Source organism: Somniosus microcephalus, chromosome 16 (genome assembly GCF_052327205.1).
Source record: "Somniosus microcephalus isolate GS21.2 chromosome 16, FLI_Smic_1.0, whole genome shotgun sequence".
NCBI lineage: Eukaryota > Metazoa > Chordata > Chondrichthyes > Squaliformes > Somniosidae > Somniosus > Somniosus microcephalus.
This window is the reverse complement of record NC_141002.1, coordinates 27,166,907-27,183,502: the sequence shown is the minus strand read 5'-3', so window position 1 is coordinate 27,183,502 and position 16,596 is coordinate 27,166,907. Positions and strand designations below refer to the sequence as shown.

The following is a 16,596-nucleotide window of genomic DNA, read 5'->3' as shown; positions in this document are numbered from 1 at the left end:
GGCCCGTCTTTAGACTGCACATCCTCAGCATGGGCAGCAACAGCCTGGGCTGGCTGGCTGATAGGCAACAGCAAGGGCACTGACAGAGTGGCAGTGGTGGGAGGATGAATGTTGTCTGCCTGAGAAAGGACAACAGGTTTGTGCTCCACGGAGCCACTGCCCCGGGGCGGTGCCTCAGCAATCCTAGTAATCTGTTGGAGGACAGATTGCTGGACTGCTGTGACACCCTGCAAGCCCCTTTCAACACTGGTAACCACAGCCATGATGGCAGCAGTCTGTGCTTATGTGACAGCAAACTGAGCTTGCATGACTTCAGTCTAAGCTTCCACTGCAGCACTCAGACGTTGGGTGGCTTCTGCTGGTTCTGCAATGGAAGCTGAGACATCGGCCATCAGACGCTGCATCATGGTTGGGTGCAAAAGTGTGCTAATGGAGTTTCCCATCACTTCCGTGCAGGAAAGAATGGGCTCCAAGCTTGGCGCAAAGCCCTGTTCAAGCTTGGTGCCGGACTCCTCCATGCTCCTTGACAATGCACACAGGCTTTCTGGCAGAACTATGGGGAAAGAGCCGTGGAGTGGGACTAATTGGATAGCTCTTTCAAAGAGTTGGCACAGGCACGATGGGCTGCCTTCTGTGCTGTATCATTCTATGCTATAGCTGATATATAATTTATAAGGGCAGTCACATAAGATCGTCCCGTAATTTCCTGGACTGGGAACACGATCTGTGACTTATGCCCTAAATTATGCTGTTCTGCGAATTTACTCAACTATTTCCTGGAAAAGTATTCTGAATATGCTGCAACAAGTCTAACAGCGAATCATTAGCCTCAGAAGCAGCGCAACCAATGGCCTTGCCCCAACTACATTACGACCTGAGTCATAGAATTCTGAATTTCAAATCCCTTCCCTTGGCAAATGGTGGGAAGTGGTGTTCCACAAGGATCGGTGCTGGGACCACTGTAGTTCACCATTTACATAAACGATTTGGACTCGGATATTGGAAGTACAATTTCAAAATTTGCAGATAATACCAAATTGAGTGGTGTAGTTAATACAGAGTAGGACTGCGACCAAATACAGGAAGACATTAATACATTTGCTGAATGGGTGTTTAATTGGCAAATGAACTTTAATGTAGAAAAGTGCAAGGTGCTACATTTTGGTAGGAAGAATAAGGAGGCCACATACTGCTTGGATAATAAGAGTGGTAATAGGGTAGAGAAGCAGAGGGATCGGGGGTACAGATGCACAGATCACTAAAAGTGACACAGGTTAATAAGGCCATAAAAAAGCACTTACTGAACACTTAAGGATTTGTTTGTCCAGCACTTGAGAAATCAGTGGGACATTTTAAACTGAGATAGCTCCATTCAAACCAATTAAACAAATGGGAAACACATTCAAACCCATTACAGTCAATGGAGACAGATTGGTCCCTTTTGTGTGAGCCCAGATACGTCCAGATTTGGGCGCGAAGATAAGGGCTCCTAATGGGGTATAAAGATAGCCCCTCAGGAAGCCATTCTCTCTCTCTCTACCGCCTCGCCTCCAGTGCCCTGCTTGCAAGAGGAACGCCACAGCCCACCCAAAGAAGTGGAATACCAGCAGTTACTTTTGAATTACTGGGGTATCTCTACTTCGGGGCGGTGAAGAATCCAAGGCAGACCGCAGGGGCACAGAGCAGGCATTTACTGGTGAGCATAAACTTTCTGGCCCATTACAAGGCAACCTAGATAGGTATAAGGGGTGGGAATTAAAGGGGAATTTTGTTAAATTGTCATTTTTAGTCAATTTTCCCTCGATGTGTCCGTTTTCTCTCCTCCCCGTTAAGTAAAATTGTGCAAGTGTGCTGTATTCATAATTATTTTCACTGTATAGCAATTTATTCTTTATTTTCAATAAACGTTGGTCTTTTTTGCACCCAACCATGAGTCTCGTTTTGTCTATATCGCTACTGAAATAAGTCCGGCGGTCAGAACCAGGAAAGGGAAGTGATTCGAAACCGCACGGGGCCTGGAGCAGCTCAGACACGCCTGACTGGCCAGACATAAACCCCAGGGGCAGACCAAAACCTTCTTTCTCCCCCACTCCCCCCCCCCCCTTTTCTACACTCAGGACATCCCAAAGCTCTTTACAGCCAAAGAAGTACTTTTTGAAGTGTAGTCACTGTTGTAATGTAGGGAAACGCGGCAGCCAATTTGCGCACAATAAGGTCCCACAAACAGCAGAAAGGCAAAATGAGCAGATAATCTTATTTTTAGTAATGTTGGTTGAGGGATAAATATTGGCCGGGACACTGGGGAAAACTTCCCTGCCTTTCTTCAAATAGTGTTGTGGGATCTTTTACGCCTGGGTTTAACATCTCACCCGAAAAACAGCACCTCCGACAGTGCAGCACCCCCTCAGTACTGCACTGAAGTGCCAGCCCTGATCATGTGCTCGTCTCTGGAGTGGGGCTTGAACCCACAACCTTCTGATTCAGAGGTGAGAGTGCTACCACTGAGCCACGGCTGTGAAGAAAGATACTCAGACACAGGAAACATGTTTGCCTGGTCTTCAATTACTGACGTTGAACATATAATTGCTTTTCTTTGCAAATGGTCAGTGCATAGACAATCATACACACAAATAGTTAACAAAGCAGAATTTATTTAGCAGTTGCAAGACCAACATATACCTAATTGACTTAATTGACCAGCAGAAACAGCTTTTAGTTTGAATACACACCATTATTTACGCACAAGTACCACGTCCAAAGTATCCTGAATTGCTTAAGAAATTATAAAAGTTCACAGCATTAGAAAAAATCTGCATGAATGTATCAAGTTAAGAACTTGAAGTAGCTCATCATCATATGATTAATGCTTGTTGACCTGAGTGGGTGGAGGGGTGTGGATGGCAGGGCAGGAACAGTTTTACAAAGTATTTAAACAAATATGAATGAGTTCTTCAGGTAGCGAAGTGCCCGACTCCTAACAAGCTGGTTGTGAGTTCAGTTCCTGGGATATTTCTCACTCAGATGCCTCTCTCTCCTTGCCATTGCTTACACTAGTAACACATCATTTGGAGAACCACGGGCACTGGCCAACTTGCTGTGCCAGAGGTGTGGCGTTTATGACACAAGTTGGAACTCCAACATGCCCGCCCCAAGACTGAGAAGTTTTACTTGGTAAAGAACATCATTTCCAATAACAGCCCCAGTTATCAGGATTCAAATGCAATATTTTTGTGTGCCCTAAGTTCCTTTTTCCAAATATTGGATTATCTTTTTCAGGTTGTGCTTTCAGCTATCGCAATAATTTTCCTGTTATAAAATATTTTCAAAAAATAATTTCTATAAATTCTATTATAAAGTAGAAATCATGTTCCTACAATAAACTTTAAGAACTAAATTTCTGGCATAAGTTTGCCACTGTAGTCCTCACAACTCCAGGGTGATGCTTACAATGGAGTAATGTCGTATTTATTGTTTATTCAAGGGAAAAGTACTTCCCTACCCCATATCAATCAGTTAAAAGAAACTTGCTTGACAAATGGTGATGGCAGTGGGAGGGAGGGAAAGGAGTGCTGGAAGCTAAAAGCCGAGCAGAGAAATGCCTATTATCTGCTTTCAATTCTGAGACTGGACAGCCTGATTCAGGAGGCTGGCCATTGCAGGGTGTGTTTTCATTATTTGTTTCAATTTAAACATTCAATATTTGATGTTGAACAAGGCTACTTCTCCAGAAAACTCGCAAAAGAATCAGGCCATTGTAGAATTTTGTTTGCTAGTATTTCTTTGGCATCGTCCAGTACAAAGTACTATATAGTCAGAGGTGGCTCATTGGGTGCCTCACCTAGGCTTCCAATGTGGACGTTGTACCTGTGTCTCGGACTCGGAGAGGTGGATGGTTCTGCCTTTTGATGGTCAGGTAGCTGCCGATTCAGTCAGTTCATTATTCGTTTTTTTTTTTTTGCCATTTCATCGAGAAAACTACCCGAAAATGGCAAGCAGATTAGCGGCTTGTGTCCTGGACTGTGGCGTCAGGTATCGGTGGATGCGTGAGGGGCCCGTTGTCATGGGAGCTAGCTGGCTTGGTTAGGCATGCACAGCATACGTCTCACCTGTCTGAAAGGTCACCAGGCATCACCGTGCATAGTTTTATGTAGGCCACTGTAACAATACGCATTTGCAAGTAGAGTTCATAGTGCATTCCGTAAAATAATGGAAGATGTCAGTCGATGTGCCTCATTAGACTTCAATTTGGCAACTGAATCCTTAACATCAGTGTTAAAAAGGGAAAAAATATTTAATGTGAATGACTCACGAGAAGTAGATGGGAAGGGAACTTAGGGTGAGAATTTACTTGGAGCAGCTCCCACTCCAATGCCATAACTTCACAGGAAATCCCATTTACACGTGTAAACAGATTTCTGCCGCACTTTTGGCAAAGTTACACTGGCGGAATGGGAGCATCTCTGAGGAAATTCCTAGATTTAGTTGTGAATTTTTTAAAACAAAAATAGGAATCATGAGCTGGAATCCTATTAACTTTACACCACGTTTTTAAGTAATTTACTTAGCTGTGTACCACCTCATAATTACTTTTAAAAGGGTGTTAAGTTTTGGAATACAGTTTATGGGCGAGGAGAAGGGAATAACAGATGAGGGGAACAAGTATAGCAAAGACGAGCTTAGAAACACTGGGGTGGGAAACAGACTTAAAAAAGGTTTGGAGGTATCACAGAGGAGCTGCCAGTCTGGTCGGTCAGATTTAAGGTTCTGAGGAAGGATGATAAGTTGTTTTATCTATCTGGAAACCTGATCAAAGCATTGGTATAGAGCCTCACTAATAAACTTATTTGCCATTTCAGTAAAGCATTGTCAGCATGTAACACTACCGTCCCATGACACGATGGAGTAGAAACTCGTCTTGGGTGGGAACGCAAACAGGGTGGTATTGCATGGGCCGCTGTTATATCTCCGGCCTGATATTCAGAGCCAATGGAAGAGACTGTCAGGCGGGGCGTATAACGGGCGGCTGATGCGATACTGCCCGTTTTGGGCTACAGCCAAGACGAATTTCTACTCCAATAAACTTCCAGATGAAGCAAAATCTGAGTTATATAATGCAATCACAGAAAAGAAACAAACAACCATCAATTTCCCTTTGTCAGAGGTAGTCATTCACAATAAACAAATAATAACTTTTATTTAAGGCAAACATCACAGACCTGAATCTTTTCACATCTCCGCCGTGATTTCAGCGGGAGGTCGGTGGAACAAACGGAGAAACTCTGTAGAAGCCATTTACGCCATTTCTCTGGGTGGTGGGGGAGAGATTCTGCCGCTCTCCTGCCGAGGTTACAGCGGGAGATTGGGGCAACTTCCATGGAACTTTTTGGCCCTTACATTGAAATTGAAGTTGCAATTGGTCCCTGAACAGCAGTTAATGAGGGTGCAATTTTTCCTTGGTTTGATGAGGCAAATGGATCAGCAGAAGAGCCCCTTTCATCATGAGGTGAAAGGTAATGGGGTAGATTTTCATCTTCATGGGCTGGGTGGTAATCAAGCGGAAGGGAGCCTATCGCCCGCTCAAATGGAATATAAATCGGACAGGTTCTATAACGGGCGGGCGATCCACTCGGCCAGATAAAGGTCCAGTCAGTGAAATCAAACATTTATCCTCCCCACGCAAGACGTTTATTGTCTCTAGCCAGTCACAATTTCTTTTCTCACAGTTTAAATAATCAATGAACTTAAGAGCCATCTATTAGGGTAAGTTTTGTGAGGAGCCACACTACAAATGTTGCAAAATCCATCCAGCGATTTTGAAGCGTGGAACTATTTTGCAACACGTGCCGCCAGTGGCTCGAGGCCTCGTAGAGTTTACCCTGTAAATAAGATCCACACGCAACAAAAGTACTTACATGAACATAGCCACACATTGAAAGAAATTATACTTTCACCTTTTTTATTAGCAGCGGCACAAAAAAACTTGCTTTAAATTTGCAAACAGCAATAGATGACATAAGGAAACTGACGAGCAGGAAGAAAGCAGTGCCAAGGGCAGTCTTGGGCAAGGCTTATTTGCAAATTTATGAACTTGATGAGTCAAAGTCCGTTTTGCATATTAATGTTGATGAATAATGGTTTGTGTACCATTTAAACCAAGTACAGCCCTACTCGAGTAGATCCTAGAAGGAAAAGGAGAAAGATTATTTGATATTAAAATATGGTTACAACAAGACTTATTATCTAACTGAAGATTTAATATAGAGAAACAAAGACAAACACAATTACTTTCAGCTCACAGTCCCCCAAGCCACTCTATAAGCCGCTATTTACCTGACATACTGAGAGTCCCATAACCAAGAACTTATGATGTGTGTGTTAGAGTGTCAATTATGGGATAAATAAATAGCTGGTCAGAGAGCTAATATAAATCTTTTATTCAATAGGGCAGATTATGTGCAATTGTGGCCTTGTCTTTTGTAAAATTTACCCTTTGGAATAAAAGGTTTCCACTAGTTTTGTGACTAGCTCTTTATTGATCCAGTATTTGGGTTTGAACACCCTCTGACAGGTGTAGATATTTATAGAATCTTACGGCACAGAAGGAGGCCATTCTGCCCATTGTGTCTGTGCCGGCTCTTTGAACGAGCTATCCTATTAGTCCCACTCTCCTGCTCGTTACCCATTGCCCAGCATTTGTAACATTACCCCTTATGATGGAGTAGCAATTAAAAAAAAAGCACGAATACTACTTCAAGCGAGATCTCAGTTTCACCATGGAATGGGGGGAACACTGTAACCGGCAGAATACAAGGCAGTGTTGTACTTATGGAGGGTGAATTTCCGCATGGGTTCTACTGCTCGTCTGCTGAGGAAATGGCTCAAATGCCAGTGAACGAGCAGGAGAGCACCCCCCACCACCCGCTCTACACAGAGCTCGGAAATGTGCAGGTGATTTCAGAATGAAATGCTGGCCACACTTCCATTAGATGCTGGCAAATCTTTGAATTGCTGTTCAGTCACAAGATTGAAAGGGTTCAATAAAGATTCTGCGACAGCATCAATGAGCCCCTGATGGACATGGGGAGTGATTTTGCCACCTGCCTGATTCTAGCCTGACATGTGGGAGGCTTGTAGAGGAAAATGGGGTGGGATGAGGTGGGAATGGGGGGGGTGGGGGGGTGGTGGGGGAGGGGAGATGCACTTTAAGCTACCATTTGCAGGCCTGACAATTGGCCTACATCAGGCCAGTCTGTTTCAGGTGGGAGGTTGTTTAAAAATAAATTGGTGTCAAATGCTTGTAGGACCACGATCGCAATTATATGAAGTATAAATGGGCAGAGCGTGTGCCGCGTATGCTCTGCACCATTTGTACCAGCCTGTGAGCGGCCTAACCAGTGGTCCTAAATGGGACAGCTGGTGACCACTTCGCAAAAGGGCCCCAAACCTCTTCATCTTGTGTTCCTGGCTCCACAAAAGTACTGCGGCTCACTGCCAGCCTGGGATCGGCTCCCCTCACAAAGGCTCAACCTGCCGGCCGGCTCAGCATCGAACCAACCATTTCCCGCTCTCCCACAGCTGGCTGCATTCCAACGTGGCCCGAATCAGAAAATGGTTCAGGCCTCCCGACGCTGGCTTCAGGCATGCAGCGGCTGCTCCACCGACTCTCACCCATTGCGGGCGGAAGTTGAAAATCCCTCCTGTGGTGTGGGAGCGGTGTAATATTTGTGTACAATACCCTTTCACTGCAAATGGTCCTAATACTGTACAAAGTTTACTGAGGAAAACAGGTTCACAGGTCAATAACTTCCAGTTCCATGTTAGTATGAAGCAGTTTCCTTTTTAGTAGTGATGCCAAAGTGACAGTGTAACTCAGCATTCATCCGAGACCCACTGGGGAGTCTATTTCACGTTGTTTGGGTTTGACACTACATGAGTAGAACAGAGTGCTTAAAAAGTGTTCAGGGGCTCTACTGGACCTCTCGGGAACCATATAAACTTAAGCAGAGTTTTTAAAGATGTTTCGATAAAGCAGACGTTCGAAGCATTTACAAGTTAGCACTGGAGTGAGCAGCTCTGTGCACGACCGTGAGCACAGAGGGGGCGAAATGGGCTTATAGCAAATCGGCAACTCGTTTTGCACTTTTACATCAATGGGAAAGAAAATCAGATGTGGTGGGTGTAAAACGGGCTGCCGATTCACAGTGAGCTACTGCTGATGACTAATTTCACCCCACAGAGAGTGCACTTCCAGCCAGGCAGTGTCAATCAGGTGCTAGCAATTGGGAATTCATTCTGTTACTACTAGTCTCAGAGTTGTAGTACAGTTTAAACACAGCCTGGGACGCCAATAATTCATTCTTCATTGGCTTATTTTTTAATTTTTTATATGCATCATCTTAAGTTCGTCAGAGAGTTTTCAAGCTGAACACCTCTAATCGGATTTCCAATGGTGGAACTTCATCCTGTTCTTCATTTTCTGGATCGACTATTTTATTTTGTGGGAACATCTTTGGAGGTCACATCAGCAACTCAGGTTCGTTCCTCGCTAGTGTGACATGACTAATGAAGCTGCTCTTGGATAAATAAAGTACCGGTATAGAAATGGGACTGCTGGAGCCTCCCACTATTCTACAAGGTGTTCAAATATCTAATTCACTGAAAGTTTGGAGTTTTAGCCTTTATACTTTCTATGGAGCTGAGGGAGAGGGGATGTGATTTTTCTGCTGATTGACTTTAGTTTCGATGGGTTTACATGGACTCACCACTACAAGTGGGCACTCTGGCCTACGATGTGAAAGACCAAACACTGCCTGGTCAGGGAACCAAAAGAAATGAAAGATAAATACAAAAGTAAATGAAACACCACGAGTTCACTCACGAACACACTTTAAAATAGATGAAGTACTCACAACATCAGAATCATCGTGGTAAACTCTTTCAGTGTTTGATCTGCTGCTGTCCAGGTTATCAGCAATGCAGACTTCATCGGTATTGGTTTGCAGAACTGAATAACGATAGACCAAGGCCCTACATGGAGAAAAGGAAATCAACTGTTTTGGATAATTTCATACAAGTTGATCTGAGAAATAAACCTCATCAAACTTTTATAACCCGACCCGCTTCAAAATAAAGTAGAAACAAAATGATGCTACGAATTGGATGCAAATATAAAAAGGTACATTGTCAATAGGAAAACTGCTGATCCATGAGGTAAAGTTCACACACGTTCAAATAGCATTTAAAAAATAATAGAAGAAAAAGATTGGCAAATCCTTCAATCACAGTCTCATATGAAAATGAGCCACACGGACCAGGAAAATCCCAGGTTCATTTGTTGGTTTGGGTTGAGCGCACTGATCTCAGCCACGGGTGCTGGGCAGGTGCTACAATTAAATTTCCCTGAGAGGCTTGCTCAGTTTGGAATGCAGGACTGTGTAGTCTGTGGTCAACTTCCTTGCTTTTGATGCTAGTTCCTTATTTTGATGCAGGGATTGTAGATTCATTAAGACGTGCTTGACGACTTTGTTTTATAATGAACAGAAACTTTCTACATGGGTAAAACCTGTGAAACTCATTCAAGAAAGCTGGGATTTGCAGCACCCTTTCGCAGTTCAACATTAACTGAGAGTAAGATGACAAGACGAGTGATCAGAACGACACTGTTTGCTGCTGCGGTGTCTATGGTCCACACTACTTTACCAAGCAGTTGCTTTTTGAGCCCGCTCACAATGACCGAAATACTGCACAGCAGGGGCTAGTTTCACTTCATTCAGTAAATAAAGTGACTTAAAGCAAGGGGAAACAATTACAGATTTCAGCTACTGGTTTCCTTACCTTCCTCCACACACATATTTCTTGAAAATAAGGATAATGCCTGTTAACATCAGCACTGATGCCGCCAATACACTGATAACAATGATGACAATAGTAATCTTGGGTACCTGTTAATAAATACAACGTTTTACAAAATTCAGACAGCTGAAACTCATTTTAATTACACATAATACATAGAAAGAACTTGCATTTATATAGCACCATATCACGTCTTTCAGGAACAGCCCAAAACACCTTGGCCCAGGATTTCCTGAAACCGTACGCTGTGACAATGGCGTAAGCACGGTGTACTGCCAATTTTCGGTGCAAAAGATTCAGGTAATTGGAGCATAAGTCATTCACGCCCATTTTTATGCTAAGCCTGAATTTCCTCAAACTTTTACACCAATTCTGTGAAACCTCTGCCGAAACCCTCTGCCTCTCAGTAACATAGCTCCACTGCCCCCATACAAAAGTGTAGCTCATGCGAATTTCCTGAACTTACACAGTTCTGAATGGGCTGTAAATGTACGCCTAAAATTTTAAGCACAAAGTCATACTTCTGGTGTTTTATGGCAATTTTGTTGCAAACGAATCCAAATGGCAAAGGGATCTCGGAGTACAAATACACAAATCAGTGAAAGTAGTGACAGGTTAACAAGGTCATAAAAAGACCAAACCAAGCACTAGGGTTTATTTCTAGAGGGATTGAATTGAAAAGTAGAGAAGTTATACTAAACATGTATCGAACCTTGGTTAGACTACACTTCAAGTACTGCGTACAGTTCTGGTTGCCATATTATAAAAAGGATATAGAGGCACTGGAGAGAGTGCAGAGAAGATTTACAAGGATGATACCAGAAATGCGAGGGTATACATATCAGGAAAGGATGAACAGGCTGGGTTTCCTTTCTCTTGAAAACAGACAGCTGAGGGGTGACTTAATAGTGGTCTTTAAAATTATGAAAGGTTTTGATAGAGTGGATACAGAGAGAATGTTTCCACTTGTGGGGAAGAGCATGACTAGAGGCCATGAATATAAGATAGTCACCAAGAAATCAAATAGGGAATTCAGAAGGAACTTCTTTACCCAGAGAGTGGTGCGAATGTGGAACTTGCTACCACAGGGAGTGGTTGAAGCGAAGAGTATAGATGCATGTAAGTGGAGGTTGGACAAGCATATGAGGGAGAAGGGAACAGAGGGTTATGCTGATAGTTAGATGAGGAAAGATGGGAGGAGGCTTGTGTGGAGCATAAACACCGGCATAGACTGGTTGGGCCGAATGGCCTGTTTCTGTGCCGTATATCCTATGTAATCCTACGTAAACGTGTTTCCTTTATCTTTGAATGTATCTTTATTGCATCAGAATTATTTGCTTTAAAAATTGAAAAACTTCTGCGATTGCATTTTCTTAAACGTGCTGTATCTGATGTGCGTAAATAATGGTTTGATGGCTTCAAACTTTAATTTTCATGCATAAAGAGGGACTTAAAGAAGGAATATGGAGTTCTGCACTTTCCTTGGCCAGTGTAGGCTAATGAGATTCTCAGGAAATTTCGGCGTAACTCGCCAATGGGACGATTTCGGCTTAAATATTGGTACAACCTGACGGTTACGCCATTGCAGAAAATTCCAGGCCGCTATATGTAATCTTTGTTTTGAAGTGCAGGAACCGTTGTTATGTCAGCAAACATGGCAGCCATTTTGCGCACAGCAAGGTCCCACCAACAGTAATGAGTTGGATGGCCAGTTAATCTTGTTTTTTGGTGGCGTTCATTGAGGGAAGAATGTAGGTCTGACCCCAGAACTTGATACACTTCTTCAAAAATTGCCGTGGCTCTTTAACTTCCTCCTGAACCACCAGAACAAGTGGACTTGGGGGGGGGGGGGGGGTTCAGTTTATTGTCTTACCTGAAAGACGGCACCTCTAACAGTGCAGCACTCCCTCAGTACTGCACTGGCATCTCAGCCTAGGTCATGTGATCTAGTCCTGGCGTGGGGCTTCTGTTAAGCTGACACTTAGGGGAAAAAGTAGCGCCCCGAAAAAATTAACACCCCCACAGCTGAAATTGAATGGTAGCGCCCCAAGAGGGAAGCGGGACTCTACTGGAAGCGCCCCGCCTCCCTCTTGGGACGCTGTGAGGGAATATCGCAGTGCTACATGCCGCGGTATTGCAGACCTTCCTCCCCTTCTTAAAGGGGAGGGGCCTTGTGCAGCACGACCTGGGGCCCAGCTGGGCCACCGAGATCAGAGTGCCGGCAAAAGAGCCCAGCATTCAAGAGATATGCCAGGCTCATGGAGCGCAGCCGGCACTCTGCGGGGGCGAGGGGGGGTGCTCAGGAAGCCAGGGACGGCAGCGGAGGCAGGTGCTGGCCGGCGGTAAGCAACAAAAATGGCCACCTGGCACCTCACCTTTAAATAGTGCCACCCCGGCCGCAGGTAGGCTCCCCTGGCCCCATCTGACATACCGTCTGGCAGTAAGTCAGGGGACGCTACCGAACATTGTGGCCGGGGCACGAGCGGGGCGCTGCGCATGGTGATGATGTCATCGCCGGCGACGCAGCCAGTTACTGCCTCGCTAACCTCCCACTGAATTTCACAGGGGGCATTGGTGGCGCCGCGCCCGGGTGCTAGTTGCTTTGCGCCCGATAGCACCCGAGACGCAAAGCAACCGAATTTTTGTCCCTTAATTTATAATGTTATGACTTGGTATTTCAGCCCTCAACTACAGCGTCACACAACTACTTGCTCCTCCCCTCCACAGGTGCTTTTTGGACTGTTTCAATGTTTGAAACGCCCATCTATTTTGTAGAGCATAACCAACTCCACACATCAATCACAAGTATTCCCCCCTTAAGAGGATGCATTGCCACAAAATAAAGTGACCCGTCCAGCTGTGATAACTAACTTAAATCAGTAATTGTTTTTTAAATTATGGTAAAACATCATTAAATGGAAACAGTTAAAATGGATTGGAACCAAACAGAATTCAGAATGTTATTCAGTGCCTATTGGCTGCAGAAATCTAGCAAAGTGTCAGCTAACTCAGCACAGTTAAGAAGAAACAGTAGACTGCTATCTAATTTGTCATCTTATAGTTCTCATTGAGAAAATCAAACACTCTCAACTCGCTATGAAATTTGAAGGGATTTTACAGAAAAGAATAGACCCAAACTTTATGACCAGCTGATGACACCATAAAAGATTACAATTCCATCTAAATATTTTTCAATTATTAAAAGTTAGACAAGGTGGGCTAAAATGTAGCTAATCTCTTAAAAGGGTAGGCTGACAGCATAATAAGTAGCATAATGGGTTAGAATACTATCATTTTGGCTCTAGTAACTGAGTTTTAATCTAGCCCAGACTGATGCGTTTCCAGACTCCAGTCAGTTGTGAGGGTTATACACAAAATGTGGTTCAGCAGTGTCTGAACTAACAGCACAAATAAACTCCATAAACCTTCAACAAAGGCTGGCTGTCCCCTGCGGTGCTGCTCACAGATAGTGTCCAGCCTGGATTGTGGTTGCGATGTTTAGCTGCTAACCTGGCCTGTGCCTTTAAGACCAGCGATCGAATTTCAGATAACTGTAGCTATTATAAACTACTGAGACCAAAGTGAAGTTGCATCCACTTGTAAATCTCCGGCTCCAGGCCAGTGATTGTCTATGTGCGTATATAAATATAATATATAGCAGCATTTACATCTTGCAATATATTCTTCTGCGTTAAGGTATACTGCCCACGATATTCCATCCATCATGTACAGTGCACCCTCAATTACCCATGCTGGTGGGTGAGGCTCCCTGGGGTAGTGTATATCCAGAAAATTGCCCCTAATGTTTCAGCCCGTCTCTGCTCCAGTGTGCAACAAAGAATATAAACGGATGAGTTGTTTTTTTCCAAAAACAGCTCATCTTACTTACAGGATCTTTCAGTGACAAAATTTGTTCACATCTCATGTTTGTCATCTGTTCCGATCGACTGGGCGTGAAACCCCCTTCACATTTATCGCCAGGAATTTTTCGATACCTTGAAGAATTAATGGAGTAAACTATTTTTTTTAGACCAATCTTATATAATTATATATGTTTACCATTAACTTGAAAAAAAAGAGAACCAACCAGGCAATATCTGATGTCTCAGAGAACAGTGTGAACAACCTGGAAGCAGTAGTGTCTGCCATTCAACCAACTGGGATATAGGTTCAAGTTCTGGTTTTGCCTGTTGCTTGACTTTACCAGCCAGCAAAGAGTTGAGTTAGTTTTTGACTAGGCAGCTAGATGGAGAGGCCTCACATTAGTAAATGATCCATCTCAGGGTAGGAACAACAGAGATAACCCGTTCACGCTACTGTCAGGAGACCATGAACCAGCAGTAATGACAGCAGTTGTCCATCACCCAGTCCATTTTGCACTGCCAGATGAATGAAGCTGTGATCTTTTGGCTATATCTCTTAGCAACAGGAACTTTCAGGCTGGGTAGAGCAGAGGGCGTGCATCATTACAGTCCCAAAAGAAATAAGCAGGTGGTGTTACAAAGTCGTTAATATTGAAGGAAAGTATTATATAGGATAACAATAATAAAAGTACATTGTAGGTCAGTGCAAACAGATTCATAGCTCAATCTTATAAGAACATAAGAAATAGGAGCAGGAGTAGGCCACACAGCCCCTCGAGCCTGCTTTTTTTTTATTCGTTCATGGGATGTGGGCGTCGCTGGCAAGGCCAGCATTTATTGCCCATCCCCATCCGCCATTCAGTACGATCATGGCTGATCATCGACCTCAACTCCACTTTCCCGCCAGATCTCCATATCCCTTGATTCCCCTAGAGTCCAAAAATCTATCTATCTCAGCCTTGAATATACTCAAAGACTCACCATCCACAGCCCTCTGGGGCAGAGAATTCCAAAGATTCATAACCCTCTGAGTGAAGAAATTCTTCCTCATTTCGGTCTTAAATGGCCTACCCCTTATCCTGAGACTATGCCCCCTAGTTCTAGACACACCAGCCAGGGGAAACAACCTCTCAGCATCTACCCTGTCAATCTCCTTCGGAATATTGTATGTTTCAATGAGATCTTATGGCCAGAATCAAAATAATGCACCTAGCATAAGCACTGCAGGTAGAAGCCATTTATCTTTGCTGTCATAAAGCTCTTAGGGAAACTGCCTCGGACCATACTGACAGTGTAGTTTATGCTGGTGGGTTGCCATTAACAACGTGCTTGCCATCAGAGACTTCTCTGGAAGGAAATGAGTCTCTATTTGCTGGCTCAAAATGTATGTTATGAGGTGAGACATCACATCTTATAGGCAGGCCGCTGATAACACAGAGCATTATTATTGGAAGAACCCAGGGTGGGATGAAGGAAGGACACACAAAGTTGGACTCAAATCTGGTGCAATTGTTGCCCGCATTCACAGACAGCAGAGCTCCTTGCTTTTGCTGGTACTTGGATATTATAAAGGGCCCATATGCACTCTAATTGTACAGCAATTATAGGTTAAAATGTATTCTACTATTTTTTGCTGCAGTTAAACAAGAATAATAATATTTAGTTAAGTGTCTATTTTTCCTGATTAAGTCAGAATATTTTTACTGAATCATGTCATTGTTCTTAGAAACATAGAAAAATAGGAGCAGGAGTAGGCCATTCGGCCCTTCGAGCCTGCTCCGCCATTCAATATGATCATGGCTGATCCTCTATCTCAATACCATATTCCCGCTCTCTCCCCATACCCCTTGATGCCTTTTTGTCTAGAAATCTATCTATCTCCTTCTTAAATATAATCAGTGATTTGCCCTCCACAGCCTTCTGTGGTAGAGAATTCCACAGGTTCACCACCCTGTGCTCTATTCCGTCACAACTTAAGCTACAAAATGATTCAGTATATTAAAATATAAACGAAGGGCTCTCACATGTGTTGTCCAGAAAAATTTCTGATGAAAGGTCATCGAGCAGAAATGTTAACTCGGTTTCTCTCTCAACAGATGCTGCCTGACCTGCTGAGTGTTTCTAGCACTTTCTGTTGTCCTTACAGTTCACAGCTAATCCTTGGGGTTGAAGTGTACTCAAATCTCAGCACATACTTGTAGCTTTTGATTATTGAAGTTTCAAATTTGTCACGCAGTGGCATTGAGTAAAAGTAAGAAGCTTCCTTTTCTTTGGACTCATCCTAGTTCTCTCTCGGAGGCTACAACGCCCCCTCCCCCGTGCCCCGCCCACCCCGGGCCACTAATACACTGCCTATGGCTGAACATATTGATAGGATTGTGAGGAATGTTACAAATGGGCTGAAAAAGCATAAGTCATATAATAAATAAATGATTTCATGCAACCAGATCCAAGCTAAACATCTGATCTAAGCATGGATTGATTGTGTGTCTGTTTATAAATGTTAACTGGTTATATATAATACATGGAAAATAAATGAAATTGTGAGAGGTTGTACTTCTCATTATCTTGCAAGTCCAGTGTTGGTTGTGAATGTTACCCAGTTTTGGAGAGCTGTTACCAGATGAAACCCAAATTGTTTCACAGCAACAGTGCTGTATCTATGCTGCTTATAATGTGCACTCACTTCCACTGCATATATGGGTTTATAGCTCACTTCCCAAATGGCGTGCACTATTGGCAAAACATTTTTAAATTAAGATTTGTGCAACATGAAACAAAGCAACTGCTGTCAATGCTACTTAAATAAATCTAGTCAGTCTCCTGTGGTACTGAATATGGTAACTCAGAGAATATGGTCACTCTCTTATTTGTGGCTGAA

At 43.5% G+C, this 16,596-nt stretch overlaps 1 protein-coding gene across 1 annotated transcript in view; it reads right to left on the bottom strand.

Annotated features, from left to right (window-relative positions):
• Nucleotides 1-2,631: 2,631 nt before the first annotated feature.
• Nucleotides 2,632-16,596, bottom strand: part of LOC147106030 (sortilin-like) — a 72,461-nt gene continuing 58,496 nt past the window's right edge. The window contains exons 9-12 of the mRNA XM_086008712.1: nucleotides 13,742-13,847; nucleotides 9,835-9,941; nucleotides 8,910-9,027; nucleotides 2,632-6,179 (exon numbers count right to left, since the gene is read on the bottom strand). Coding sequence (XP_085864838.1) covers nucleotides 6,165-6,179; nucleotides 8,910-9,027; nucleotides 9,835-9,941; nucleotides 13,742-13,847 — 346 coding nt within the window. The 3' untranslated portion in view covers nucleotides 2,632-6,164. The remainder of the gene's footprint in view (nucleotides 6,180-8,909; nucleotides 9,028-9,834; nucleotides 9,942-13,741; nucleotides 13,848-16,596) is intronic.